At 39.0% G+C, this 15,332-nt stretch overlaps 1 protein-coding gene across 1 annotated transcript in view; it reads right to left on the minus strand.

Annotated features, from left to right (window-relative positions):
* kcnma1a (potassium large conductance calcium-activated channel, subfamily M, alpha member 1a) overlaps positions 1–15,332 on the minus strand; it is a gene marked incomplete in the record, with an annotated part of 198,584 nt that overhangs the window by 32,819 nt on the left and 150,433 nt on the right. The window contains 6 exon segments of the mRNA XM_037680098.1: positions 189–269; positions 618–650; positions 3,834–4,007; positions 7,677–7,685; positions 9,283–9,359; positions 9,453–9,539. Of these exon segments, the coding sequence (XP_037536026.1) occupies positions 189–269; positions 618–650; positions 3,834–4,007; positions 7,677–7,685; positions 9,283–9,359; positions 9,453–9,539 (461 nt within the window).

Raw genomic sequence — 15,332 nt, forward strand, 5'->3', positions numbered from 1 at the left:
TATATATTTAGCTTTGCAGGCAGCCATTATTTCACAAAGCAAACTTACTATCAAAAACCTTACAATGACTAAAAGGTAAATACATTAAAAACAGTAAAAGGATGGAAAATTACATTTACAAGTAAATGTTACTATTTAGTGGTGGAATAACACTTAATTCATTTATAGGTTGTTTGCCAAAGATTTACCTATATTGCAATCAGCTTTGAATCGAACGCCAGTCTCTTTATGGCTTCCAGTGTTCCCTGGTGTTGTACCGCCATCTGCTGCTACACGCAGCACAATACAAAAAGAATATTTTATGGCACTACATGGCATTAAGAAACACACACTTAGCTCTCTTTATTATGCAGGAACTCACTACTTTAAAATCGTGTAAATATATATGTGGAACATAGTGGCACTTTAGTTAGAACTGAACTTTTTTTTTTTCAAATATTAATACGACTGTTTAAACTGAGTTTACATTTAGACTCCTTGTGAAAGTAACAGGAATATAAAATACACGATTAAAGGTCAACTGAGCAAATATGACATGTTGAGGAAGGGGAGTGGGGGGGACTACGTTCAAACACAAAGCAAGAGCGGAGTGGAGAAGGGCAGAGAAACACACTTACGTGATCTGACAAATCCATTATACTTATATTTGGCTGAGGAGAATGCAAAGACAAGTGGCAGGTCACACAGAGAGAGACATCAACGGAAGAGTGGAGGGTGGAGATGGGAACAAAAGAGACTCTAATGTCATTAAAGGCGAGGAGAGCGAACGGAAAAAAATCTAAGTGGTCTACAAACACCAAATAAATTGAAAACTGATGCTGATCCTAGCATGGAATGAGCTCTGAACGAAAGCAGGGAGATGAATGAAGTTTCTCGTCAGGGTGAACCGTGCTCTTAGGAAAGTGTTCTCTTAAGATGAAAAGATCTAATGGAGTTTTTTAAATTTTTTTAAACATGTTCATCAAGATTTAAATGTCTTTTACATTTTTATTTAGATTTGATTGGCATTGCATGGTTTATATTAAAGCCAAAAGGGCGTAGCTAATTGAATGCACGGATATATAGATATTAAAAAGAAAACAGAAGAAGAAGAAACCAGACCGCACACGCTGCTCAAAACAGCCAAACTCTAACAGAGCGCTGATGCACACACGCATGGATTTTATGCTGCACTCAAATCTCAGAGGTTGTTAAAAAAAGATGGCCCAAGGTCTCCGTTTATGCCCGGGCTGTTAATTATTGAGGAATTACAGTTTCTGACCTTGACTGAGGAGATATAGATTGGTTTGGCTATAACTACTGATGGAGTGGGAACTTGAACTAAGCTCCGAGTCGCTGAGACTTCCCGTTCTTTACCGAAGTCTCTTACAGCAATAAAGGTCACAGTGAAGGCCCAAGGCTGGCCTATGACACTGATCCTCAAAGCTGGGACCCACAGTAGCCCTGGCATCTGTCTCTAGCAATCTGCCCACACCGCAGAGGCGGCGGACTAACTGGCTAGCATCTGGGGCGTAGCAACGCAACGCAGGACGGAGGGTGGGTGGCGGGGGTGGGCACCAAGCCTGCCTGGTGGACAGGAGCTGTCAGGGCACGTTTGGTGACAGACCAGCAAGGCTGGGAAAATGAAAGCGCAAACATAATTTCTGTGTCAAGACAGATACGATCCTCTGGAATGAGATGCAGATTCACACACATGCAAAGACTCGGCGATCAAAAGCGCATCCTATGCACTCAAGATGTACACACACACACACACATGTGCACACACAGCCACGAGGTTTGTGGACACGCCAAACGATGCAGTCTAGACCTCAACCTCAAGCAGAATAGTGGCCTTGCAGCTGCTTCATAACACAAACCCTGTTACAACCACTGCACTAGAGCTCTCCTGAAGCGATCATGCTCAGGTCATGACAACAGAAAATAACTTTGAACACACAAAACACTTCTTAGTTACCCTACAGCCTTAAGAGGTGAGGAGTTTAAAACCCAAATCGATTAAACGTCGCATGAACCTGACCAGTAGACATCAAACTCTAACAAATACACTTCCGTTAATTTTAAAAGCAAAAGGGACAGTCTGTGGAGGTTTTTGACTTCAAGTCAAGTTAAATAAGTGATTTCTGTCAAATAAATCAACTAAAAAAGTGTCAAAAAACAACAGGTTGTAATGTGCAAAGGGTCAGTCCAGTGGAAGAAAAACAATAAAAAGGCACAGCTAGAGGAAATCCAGCAATCCCTGTCTGACAAAGCCCAATGCATCCTCCCTAAACTCTTTGTTCATTCAGAGTTAAAAAGGCAAAGAAATCTAGGAGGCTTTCCTTAAATCCTACAGGGGTTGAAGGAAAAGTGAGATCAGTTACCATGTAATAGTCAGTAATTGGTACCGAGGGATATCAGCTCAGGCCCCAACTACAAGAGGCCAAGCCAAACTCATCATGCCGTGTTTGACACTAATCTGGGCTGAGTCGGCAGACGGTGGGAGAATGCTGAGAAGGAAATCAGATCTGTATGTCTGAACCCAACGCTTTGATAGCCAAGCCTACTGCTGCCATGTCTAATTGACAGACAATTTAGTATTTCTCATCCACTCAAAGAAAAACGTAAAAGAAGGGATCATCCACTCTCTTCTCTTCTTTTCCTTTTTGTCGTCATCGTAAAGTTTTTTTTCTTTTTGCATTTAGAATGTTGTTTTTGTTTGTTTGTGTTCCCAACTCTTCTTTTTTGTCCTTTACTCAAATCTTGCAAACTGTCACCTACAAGAGAGACTTAATTACAGTCCAAGGATGAGACTTGATCAGCGATGAAATAAATTAAATCTGAGCCATATTTGCACGTTTTTGTCTTCAATAAATGTCTAAATGCTCACAATTTAAAAATGCAATACAGTGTAATTAGGAGCTTGTGATTTAAATTTTTGTAATTGTATTTGTTTGCTTTAAATAGACATAATGTTTTGGTGATCTATTACAACAAATTGCTAACAATTAATTTTTTTAAATTCAGGAGCAGCATCTATGAGAGGGCGCATATAATAAATGTATAGAAAGTTTATTATAAAACTCACAAGAAAAATGCAAAACTTTAAATTCTTGACCTCATGTCACAAAATATAATAGTGCATAACTACTTTTTCAATATATTTTTGCAGCTCAAGACTTATTTAACTGCTCAAAACATGAGTTATTGTTCTATTTGGTCTCTGAATAGGTGCTCATTATTATTAAGTCAAAAGAAAAGACGAATGTTAAATCAAAACAAATACATAAATAAAATAAAAAAATAAAAAAATCTATTAAAAAACAGTTTACAGACAACAAAAAAGTCAGTGAGAGGTTTTTGCGTTAAAGCATCAGATACAGTTTTACAAACACGACAAGCAAATTTCAGCACAACATCTTGGAAATTAACTTGTTGATTCAATTTGTGTATATGTGGGCGTCTTACCTTGAACAGTCATAAAAACACCAAACACCACGCTCCGAAAGTGAATTTTTCACACAACTGCATGATTGCTGCAGCATGCGTTAGCCACATGTCTAACACCTACAGTACTGTACAGCAGCACCACAGAGCCACACCACTTACCCACCACATATACCAAACAATAAGGCATTTTAACCAAAAACTCCTATTTATATAAACAGATAGCTGAATATCGAATTAAAAAACTCACATTGGGCACAGCTTCACAAACTATGAAGTCACAAGGAACAAGTCACACCACATAGACGACACCTGGACACACACACGGACAAGTACCTCCGCATAGGACACGACACGGAGCACACATCACAGACATGTAACAGCATGTGTTGGGCGGTGTAACTTACAGGCACGTAAAGTGGTTGCGCAATCATGAACAGAGACAGAGGAAAGTGGGTAGGCCCTCTGAAGGGTGTCCATGTTACTATGTACACTGCCTGACATGCAAGAGCAGTCTCGTTCTGAACGGCCGCAATCAAAACAACATGCCAGTTTCATTCGTTTGTAGACGGACATCTTGGCTACAGTCAAGTTTGGGGATGAGAGGAGAGGAAAAGCAGCAGGTTAATGGCAAAAAGGAGAAAAAGTCATATAGGGGACGTTGGAAAGTAACTTCATCAGAAAATGCAAGCCTTAGCCACCTGCCCCGCAGACTTGAGCCTCATATTAGATTATCACACACATAAAACTTTGATTTATCGGTAACCGATTTTCTTTAAGGAAAATGTTTCATAACTATGTCGTGTGAGAAAGTTTAAATACATCTTCAGTACCAGGAGATGTTTTTTTTCCCCAACTAAACTATTTTTTGTGCAGGCGTGTCTAAAGAGGTCAAGCTGCGTGCTAAGGCTGAAACGGATTCAAAAGACAAAACTATAACTGTGGGAGAGAGGGGGAGGAGGGGGAGGAGAGAGGGGGAGGCAGGCATACGGGAAAATAAAGGGATGAGCAATGTCATCAGCAGCAAACCGTTTACATTCTTCCATACATTTGTCCATCTTCTATATATATATTTGGCTCAACATACCTGTATCCCATCATGCAGCTGTGGGCTCAGTCCGTGGCATCGCACTACTCTACTGGCTAGACTGGTCTACTCATGCTATTACCAAGACCTGCAGTTTCACTGCTCCACTCCCCAAGGGGTGTTTGATTTGATGTACGTGTGCATTGCTCGTGTAACTGGGAATATCAACTGTAGAAACAAACGCATGCAAGCTAACGCACCAAATATGTAATGATGCTAGTTTAGAAATGTCCTTTTTGTCCTTGTTGCAAATTGAACAATTAACTAAATGAACCAATTTAAGCAATGCTTATGCTCAAACTGTTTTATTGCTTTGGTATAAGCTGTAGCTAAACACTACCAAGCACTCGTTAGGACTGAATCTAATATTTCTATTTTCAGCTCAGATATTGAGCAACCTAAGCAGTGTGGTATTTATTCCCAAAATTTTATTTCTACTGTGAGATGCAACCATGATGACTTTATCATCAAGGTATTCCATAAACATTTCTAATCAGTTTTCATGTTCTAACAGTCAATTTGGAGACAAAGCAGTGGTGAGGTCTACGTGATACTTGTGGTACAAAGTATACCCACTAGAAAAGCTCAAAAATTGCAGTATATCCACTTAAAAGTGCCCGATGATGCACGACATATCATTACACACGTGTCATTGATACGTTAAACGGCAGTTAAATGCTTCTGTAACAATCTATTGGTATGCAGCACTTATTATAATTAATACTTCTGTACTTACAACTTAACACGTGAACATGTTTTGCTTTGATACTGTTTTATAAATTCTATAACATGTTTTTAATACAAAAGGCAACTGTTGTACAAAGTTTGTTGTACATTTATTCAAATACAAGCATCAGAGAAATTTGGAAATGTTCAATATGTTTAAAAATCTAAATAAATTGACGATTACATTGTACTAACCAGTGTACTTTGGGTCCTAAGCACAGTATACGGACCAACCGTGGTAAAGTTAGTTTTACGTTGGACGATGGACATTCGTACTCCGTGGCTTCAACGTAAAACTAACTTGACCGCGTACACCCACTACAAAAATGTAGACTACACCACTGAGACAAAGGTTTAGATATGTATGTAAAAGGTGAAACAGAAAGCAGCATTATACAGTCTAGGACTTTTGAGCTACTAGTTAGCCAACGTTCTTCAAGCAGCCACTTTAGATGTGCGTATTTACATGTCTGTATTGTTACGTGTGGGGAAAGCTTGAACCCAAAGGGGAGCAGGAGTGAAAGTCCCCAGAGAAGCATTAGCATTAGAGTGCTGTGACTTTGGACGGAAACAGTTCCTGATCTCCATTCTCTCCATGGCGAGGTGCAAACAGGCAGCACGGTAATACAGTCTGGCACCTTCACATGGACACTTTTAACATCTTTGACTCTGACTCGAATTGGAAAACCAGATCTTAAACGAAGTAATCCGTTTGAACCTCCGGCCAAAGAAAGAATGGGAAATGCAGATTGTCAGGAAGGCGACAGGGACCGCTATATCTTGAGGCATGCACGTATGCTTTATGAGCATGTGAGACGCATGCAGAAATGCAGTTCTGCTTTCAGTAACAAGGAAAAAAGATAACCTGTTCACAGTAATGAACCAGTTTTCAAGGAGAAGGGCATGTGCAAACATGTGCAGTGAGACTATCATGCTGAAATCTCTTAAATTAAGAGGTTTTTTTTTTGTTTTTGGCTTGAGCATTTGGACCACAGTATAGATAAGTAACAATGTTGATTTTAACACAATGGAAGGAGGAATGGAAAACACGAGACAGGCTCACACACGACCAACACACACACAAACACGCTCTCTGACAATGTCCTTTACTTCCGATTCCACCAATAACCTGATTTGTGGGACACCTTTGATTGACAATTCAACATAACAGCTACGCTGATAAACTGGCTGTATTGGTGCTTAATACGTCACCAAACGGACAACGATCGAGGCATTATGTTGAATGTAAAGGATGTCCTAAAAAGAAGCAGCATTCTGACATATATCCCCTTTCAAAAGCTTTCCTATTCAGCAAGAGTGCAAGGAAAATGATACTGCTGGCTCAAGACTTTTGAGCAATTATGTATCATGTAAGCACAAAACACCCAGGAGAACAAAATGACGCTAAACATTCAGGATGTATAAAATGTGTTAAACGTTTGGTCACATTTTTATATGAATCCACACAAACACATTCATCTGGTCCTTGTATTTTTGCTGAACAGCTTTCAGGGGACTTAAGTTTTCTCTGCAGGCATTGTATAAATTTAGTTTACTGCACAGGACCGGTAGAGTATTACCATCTAGTGGCAGCTGGACGCTATGGCGTTTATTCTGAACAATCAGGACTTTCCACCCAGTGCAGCGAGTTAAAGCCCCCCAAAAAAGGGCCTGACGACTGTCCAGAATTGAAATGCACGAGACTGCTGCGGTGACATTTCAAGTCTGAAAGGAAGTGATGATCTCTGAAACCTCAGCCAGAGTTTAGGAAATGGGCTGAGATCACAGCAAATTAGGCCAGGAGGGAGACCAGAATGTTCTGATTGTGTTTTGGCAACATTGCTCACTAAGATTTAAAAAAAAAAAAAAACTTCCCATGAGGGCAACTTTTGCTCCCTGGAAAAAACAAGCATCCTCACTAAATTACCTTTGACAGAAACAGATCTGTTCAAATGTGTGCAGATCTTGTTTGCTCCTTTAAATCCATAGCAGTTGAGCATCCTATTTTTTTCTGCATGGACTAAATTTTTCTGCAGCGTTCCAGTATTAAGAGATAAATCAAAATAATGACAAGAGACTTGGGGCTGATTGGCTTGTAAACGCAAAAGATGAGATTAATTTGATGCTCAAGTCGTGACCAAGAATTGCAAAGGTCATCAGTCACATCCAATCAGGTCGCATTTTATTAGTCATTTCCAGCTAGTATCAGGCCCAGAAGGGGAAAAAAAAAAACCTGACGCTGACTTCATTTCTGCTGTTTTAGATTTGGTCTGGTCTGAGCACGGTGTAAAAATGAAGGCGAGGAGAGAGATGCAGAAGCTACACTGGTACATGCAACATAGATACAATAAACTAGTTGCTGAAGAGGAAAAAGAAATAAATAAAACACACTGCACTCTGGGTAATAGGACACCCATTCTTTGTATTTTTTACTCACAATAAATCACTACCAGTGAGTAGTTAAAATAAAGTGGTGTTTTCCAATGGCAGCAGGGAAGGAAATACATCAAAAGTGTGTCACTGGTCATAAAGAAGCATGGGAAAGGAAAAACAATAGAGGAGAACAATACATGATAAATCAGAACATACAGAGTTCCACTGCACTAATGGATCTGTCATTTTTCTAAATGCAACTCTCTTTTTTGGCAATAAGAACATTAAACATAACGTGTCCAACATGATTTTCGATAACTTGAGGAAATTTAGTGAGCAAACGGCAACAGAGAGTACACAGAGCAAGGATGTGAGGGGTCAGTTTTGAGTCTATTGAGCTGGTAAAACGTGTAAATAAGTTAAATGACATGGACAAAAAAAAAGAAAGGAAATTAGTGAGTAAGGTATATGTTTAAATCAGGCTGCTGTCCGCAGTGGGCGGCTTACTGTAATTGCCTGTGACCTTTTGTGGAAAAACATTCACCTGAATTATTTATGCAGTGGCTAACATGTCCTGACAAGTGAGGATTGTAAGTATGTTCATGTAACATTAATGATGTCATGTCTGCATGGCGCTCAATGAAACGACTGAAACTTTATTCTTTATATGTCAAACTGTGTGTGATATTTTTCACTAAACTCAACCATCGACTAATCAGCAAGGTTCTTACGTTTTATCACGAGTGAATATTACATTTAGGTGTTCTAAACTTTGTCTTCTGAGCTGTAATATTGTTTTAATTATTTCTGTTGTTACATGTATTAGGGATGCACGATATTATCGACATGGTATCGGTGTCAGCCGATATTAGCGATAAAGTTAAATATCAGACATCGGTCATTCTATCAAAATAACTCACCGATATAAAAAGCGCTGTTTATACATATATTTATATATAGTATGACTGTTTGAGTGTTCGAGTGTTGTCATTGTGTTAGAGAGAGTAAAGGGCATGAATAAATTTGACATTAAACATAATCCTAGTTAGTGTTACCATTTTCAGCCCCGTTTTTGACATCTGCATTTGGTAGCAGGCCAAATTGACAAAGACCATGCAGAATAATGTAGGATTTTAATTCCACAGCAGAGAAAGTTATGTACTCTCTGTAAGTATGTCTAGGGGGAAAAAATATCGGTATTGGTATTGGTTATCGGCCAAATAACTTTTATCATATTGGCATATCGGATATTGGCCAAAAATCCAATATCGTGCATCCCTAATATGTATTCTTTGAACTGGTGTACTGTTTATTTTAATTTTTTTTAGCACTCACAAAAAAGTGCGGCATAAGAAACATCTAAACACATCCAAAGCATGAACAGTTCTGACAAATGATCACATCCGCATGGATGTTATGACGGCTCAAATGGGACCTGTATCAAACACTTTCCAGTGAGTATAATGGCATGACAATAAAAAAAATACATATTTGCACAGAACAAACAACAGTAACACAATGAGAGCTGTAACATTCTTACACAAACTAGTAAAAGCCGACAGTAAAACAAACAAAAAATGATAGCTAAAGCCTTCGTTTGTAAGTTTGGGGTGAGGGGGGTAGGGAAAGGATAGTTCACCAAGGGTGAAGGATAAAGTTTAGTTACTCACGTCGTTTGCAGCCACACTTCTTTATCCTTTTTGGGTCTGTGATGTCATCATGACAAGCTTTGCAGTAGAAAAATGCTCTAAAAGTGACAGAATGTAAGTTTTTGGCACTGTAAAGTAACCACATTGTTCATTTTACATGGCTGGTGGCTTCAGTGAGACAGCAGGATTACCTCTTTACTTCTTTGGCATCACTAGCAATAAAGAATCCCAGTATTCCGTCTTGCAACTTGACATGGTTGCCCGGGTTGATGAGGATGCTGGGTAATTAAATAAAAAAACATACAGACAAATTAAACTTATTAACGTTTGGACAACAGTCAGTTCATGCCCACAAGGTGCTAATCAAGAGGAATGGTACACACACTTGTTACACTTTTAATTTGATCAAGTCTGAGGTAATCCAGGGTTACTTTTTTTGTCATTCTCAGCACAATAACACTGTGAATGTTTTCCTTTATACTCCACACTGATGAAGCTAAAACGAGTCTCTTTTGCTCTGATTTTGATCAATTTGCAGATGTGATATCCACATGGGTGGACAAAAATGTGCAACATTACGACTGAACATTGAATTTTAATTCTTTTCTTTTAAGAATGATACTGAATTGGTCTGGGGTGGGGAGTGAGAAAAGGGACAGACGAGTAAAAGGGACGAGGGCAGAAAGAATTAAAATTATGACTATGGAGGCGTTTTAGTCCCAGCACTCAAATACAGCCATCTTGTCAGAACAGATGTTATGATGCCCACTGAGACATGGCTCTTGTATAAAGAACGTACATTAAAAGCTGTTGTTCTGGTTAGTATTTGACAGTGGGATGCCAGGGAATGAACAGCTCTGTTTATCAATACTTGTGGCTCTTTAAGTTTATTAGACTAGTTTGAAAAAATGCAACTGGTTAAAAAAATATAATAAAAGTTGTACAGTCCTCTAAAAACATAGCTCTAACAAAATAATTAAAGTGATGACTTAATTTTTATTATATATACATTTGTATATTTAAAGACAACTTTTATAAATTAATGCATCATGGGACATGTTAGACCATTTTTTGTGAGTGGGCTCAATTCAAACACTTAAAGTGATTGGCTGTATCATTCCCCATCAATTAGACTACAACAGAGTAAATACACATACACTGTACTCACATACACACCTGCATACACACGCTCACACACCCTGGTCATTAATGGTTACCTGGGCAACAATCATCAATGATTTGAGTGTGAACAAAAATATTAAAACACTCAACCACAAACCTAAATAAAAATAGTTACAATTTTTCAAATTAAAAGCCCATGTGAAAGATGTTGTTAAATGTTTTTTTTTCTGTCTAGTGCATGAAAAAGTGAAAATTTACAAAAATGGAGAAAGATGTGGAGACTGATCAGTGTTTTTAAAAACTTTTTTCAACAATGGGTTGAAAGCAAATAAATGTATTCACATCTCTGCATTTTAAAAAGTTGTTTTGTAGATTTTGGTAGTTATTTTTGAAATATGTTATGTATGTAGATTCATGAAGATAGTTCATCTGAGGAAGCATTTAACATGAAACATCTTTCCTGAGCTCTACAACAAAATAAGTTACACTGAAAAAAGTAAATACACCGATCACCAATAATATTATGACCACCTAACTAAAAAGATGTAGGTCTCACTTGTGACATTTGGCCAGTCACAACATGGACAAAGAACATTTGGTGCTGTCTGCTAATATTAACTGATAGAACAGAACTTTTCAACCCTGTAATCTGTGGGTACTGGGTCCTCACAATCCCATACATCCATCCGTCCGTCCATCCGTCCATTATCTTTACCCGCTTTTTTCTTTTCATATCACGGGTGTCGCAGATGTAAGAGGTCTCGAGTCCATCAAAGGACCATATAGAGACAAACAACTTTTCACGCTCTCACACACACCTAGAGACATTTAGAGTTACCAATCAGCCTAACATGCATGTTTTTGGTCTGTGGGAGGAAACCGGAGTACAGTAGTCTCTCGCTACTTCGCGGTTAGACTTTCGCGGATTCGCTCTTTCACGGCTTTTCAAAAATTGTCAAATTTAATATTATTCACGGGATTGGGACCAAACTGGCACCGCCTTTTTGCAGTTTTCTTTCAAGAAGCCTATATTGTAACGCCAGTCAAAAGAACTACACTACCCAGAAGCCAACAGCGCTTCCAGCTGATGGGGTAGAGGTAGGGCAGCCGACTTGGGACCAGAAAGTCATGGTTCGACTCCCAGTCATTCCCAAGTCATGGTGTCTCTAAACAAGACACCTAATCCCCAATTGCTCTCCGGGTGCTTACATAGCTGCCCACTGCTCCACCTGAGTGTATCTCAGGTGCGATAGGTTAAATGCAGAGAACTAATTTCATCATTGTATGGGAACATACAGTGATGACAATCTCAGACTTCCCTTCACTTTCTTTCTGCCGAAATAGAGGGTTAGTTAGTTTTGCAACGCAAATCTACGTTATCTATTAAGTTCACAGAACAGGCATCCATCCATCCATTATCTTTACCCGCTTATTCCATTTTGGGTCACGGGGGTCACTGGTGCCCATGTCCAGCAATCACTGTGCGAGGGGCGGGGTACACCCTGGACGGGTCGCAAGTCAATCACAGGGACACATAGAGACAAACGAGACAAACAACCATTCACTTTCTCACTCACACCTAGGGACAATTTAGAGTTACCAATCAGCCTAACATGCATGTTTTTGGTCTGTGGGAGGAAACCGGAGCACCCGGAGAAAACCCTCGCATGCACGGAGAGAACATGCAAACTCCACCCAGAAAGGGCCCCTGGACCGGGGTTTGAACCAAGGACCTGCTCGCTGAGAGGCAGCAGCTCTACCAGTTGCGCCACCGTGCTGCCCCAGAACTGGCAGGAAATTTGCAAATAATCCTGAAGCTTCCTGAAGCTCAATTATCCACGCGCACATCAACCTGGACAGGGCGGTGGGCTTCGTCGCTCATCATCATCAATATTAGACAGCAGAACATCCCATTGTAGCAAAATTCACAGACATTTTGTTAGTGGTCATAATCATACAGTTGATCGGTGGGTAAAAAAACATTTAGGGAACAATTAAATCGACACACATGTGGGGATGTAATCAAAGTGCACCAGTCATGCAAATCTTATTCTTCTTTTCACACTTAAAGGAAACTAGGATCTAACATTTCCTCAGATTAAATGGCTCCCAGAGGAGCATACAGGCATTACACCTGGCATGCGCTTTAGTAAAAATAAAACAATGATTTCATTAAGACAGGTCCACAAACATTGCTGCCCAAATCTGAGATTTTAGAGGCGTATCGATCCATGACGTCATACCTAAATCAGGTACAAACTGGCATATCAAGGCTTAGAAAGCATCAAAACCTCATATTGTGAGCAACAAGGCAAGCATTAAACACCTTTATGTGATTGTGTTGTAGCATGCAGTTACCAAACAGCATGAGGAGGACAGAATCAAACAGAAAGGCATAGCCACCGCAGTACAGGTATAAGGACAGGTATGTAGATGCAGACGGTTGCAGTAACTTCTGTGCAGTTGGATTGTTTCTCAAACACCAAACTGACAGGAAGTGACCTCACTTAAGAACATCTACTCGAGAGACACACGAACATGACTGTACATGGTGGCTGAGACACACAAAACATTTAAAAAAAGCACATCTGCACACAAATTCTCACTCGCGAAGCAATCGCACCTACTCAGACGCACAGACATGCACAGATGTAGCACAGATGTAGCACAGAGAACATGGGAGGGTCAGGGAATGCAAAGGTGAAATGCAGCTGAATTAAACTTTACTTTGGATAAACCTAACGGTATCCAAATTCAGCACCTCCATGCCTTCAATCGTGTGTGAAGTTATCAACAAACAGTGTTGAGGTGATGCTGGTATGTTAAATAAGTTGGATGAAACATGCTGTTGTATCAACCACTGCCTGCAGCAATGGGAGATAATCAGTCAGTGTATCTCAAGATTAAAAGCAACAGATGATTGGTGCTTTTTGACACCACATCTGATCAGAGATATTTACAGTCATCATTGATTTTCAGACAAAGACCCATATAGTACTGCTCTGGTAATGATAAAAAAAAAACACCAATGAGTGGGATGTTTAGCTTTTCAGAGCTGGCACACAAAAGGGTTTAAACTGAGCAACACTGAAAAAGAACTGAAGGTGAGGACAACAAAGTAAGTAAAGGCTCTGGGGAAAGACAAAACTGAAAAGATCAAATAAGAGGTAGATATGGAGAGGGTGAGTGTTTGGCCTTGGTACACCGACAACAGCAAAGACAAAGAAACAGCACTTCTACGAACATGTCCAATTTATCTATCCTCTCTCTTTTCTCTCTCTGCCTGCAAAGAAGTTAGTGCATTAAGCACAAGGGACACCATAAAAAGTCAGAAAAAAGAGGCCTGTGACATAGTGTTTGGAAAAAAATCCTTGGGGAAACGCCCAAAGTCAGAAGCTTTAAAGTGGTGAAGATTGGGTGGAACTTTGGAAGTAAGATAAGGTAGAGGGCATACCGCTTTCGGCTTCTGCAAACAACAAGAAAAGATCTCAAATCAAACAGTTATCAACAGAAAAGGAAGAGGATAATAACACTGTCGCTAATCATTGTCTCCATTAAACACTAGACATGCTAAGCATACGAAGCTTGTCCGACGCTGAGGTCCTTGCACCTAAAAATTATGACTAGTAAAAGAGACAAGTATTCTTATAAAAATGGTTATTTTCTGACAATTGCATGGCTTGCACGGAAAAATGTGGCAAAAAAAGTCTGAAAGTATACTGGAAATTAAAATAATTAAATCATTAAATTCAATGCAATAAAAAGTAAAACAAACATTTAAAACATATATAATAGAATATTAGCATTACAACACGATTGCATGTACTTATGTCAAAATGAGCATCCCTAAAAACACAACTCGTCATGCAGCCTTGTCAATGCACAAAAAACATTTGACACAGGCAAATGGGGACAGGTGGGTAGAATTTGGTGAGAAAACAGAAAATATAGCACTTTGTGTTGCTAAGTGTAATGGAGACACTAATGTGGAGCTTGTGGCAATCATACAGATTGAACAGGGACAGAATCAAGCTAAAGAGACAATATGAAATTTGAACGTGCAGCAAATTGACCTTTAAATAAGAAAAACAAACATTAGGTTGCTCCAGTGGAGTTCCTTCAGTTTCTCCAGTCTATCCCTGAATGTGTAGTTTACACGTGAATTAAGTTTTATATTTTTATCATGCTTACTACATATTTATTACAAACCTTATACATAATTGTCACATACTTATTACATACTTAGTATACATTTATTGCTAATTGATACATGTTTGTTACAGATCTAATGCAATTTTTTATGTGATTAGTACACGCTTCCTTTGAAAGTCATTTAGAATGTTTGAAGTTTACACATCAGTTTTGATTTGGATTACTGCAATTTAGATTTTCACTGATATGCCGAGAAAAAATTTAAACTTCTAAAATATATAAAAATCTGATTGCTTGAATGTGTTCATGTTTCCTAGTTGTATTCATATTACAATTATTTAACTATATATGAAGTATAAACTTAGGATATACAGTAGTCCCTCGCTACTTCGCGGTTCGTTTTTCACGGACTCGCTCTATCATGGTTTTTCAAAGTAAAATTGGACATGACATACAACTGGCTGATGGATTTGGGAATTTTTATTTAAAATAAATTATTTTAAATTATTTAGCACTTCCTGCACCTTTGTGCAGCCCATACTGTGGGATAAGGTTCCTACTGCAGCTGATCAGTTGTTCTCCGTGCAGAGTGGAGAAGTGGGCGTGGCCAAGAACACTTGCAGGTGGCTGAGAGCAGCGGAGGCAGGGAGCTGAAATCATGACATTCTGTGCTCTCTTAGAGCGTTTAGAGTTTAGAAACATTTTTAGCATATTGCAAGAGTGTGGAAAGGGTTTCAAACGCCTTTATATATATATATATATATATATATATATATATATATATATATATATATACA

This window comes from Nematolebias whitei, chromosome 1 (genome assembly GCF_014905685.2).
Source record: "Nematolebias whitei isolate Nwh7 chromosome 1, NemWhi1, whole genome shotgun sequence".
NCBI lineage: Eukaryota > Metazoa > Chordata > Actinopteri > Cyprinodontiformes > Rivulidae > Nematolebias > Nematolebias whitei.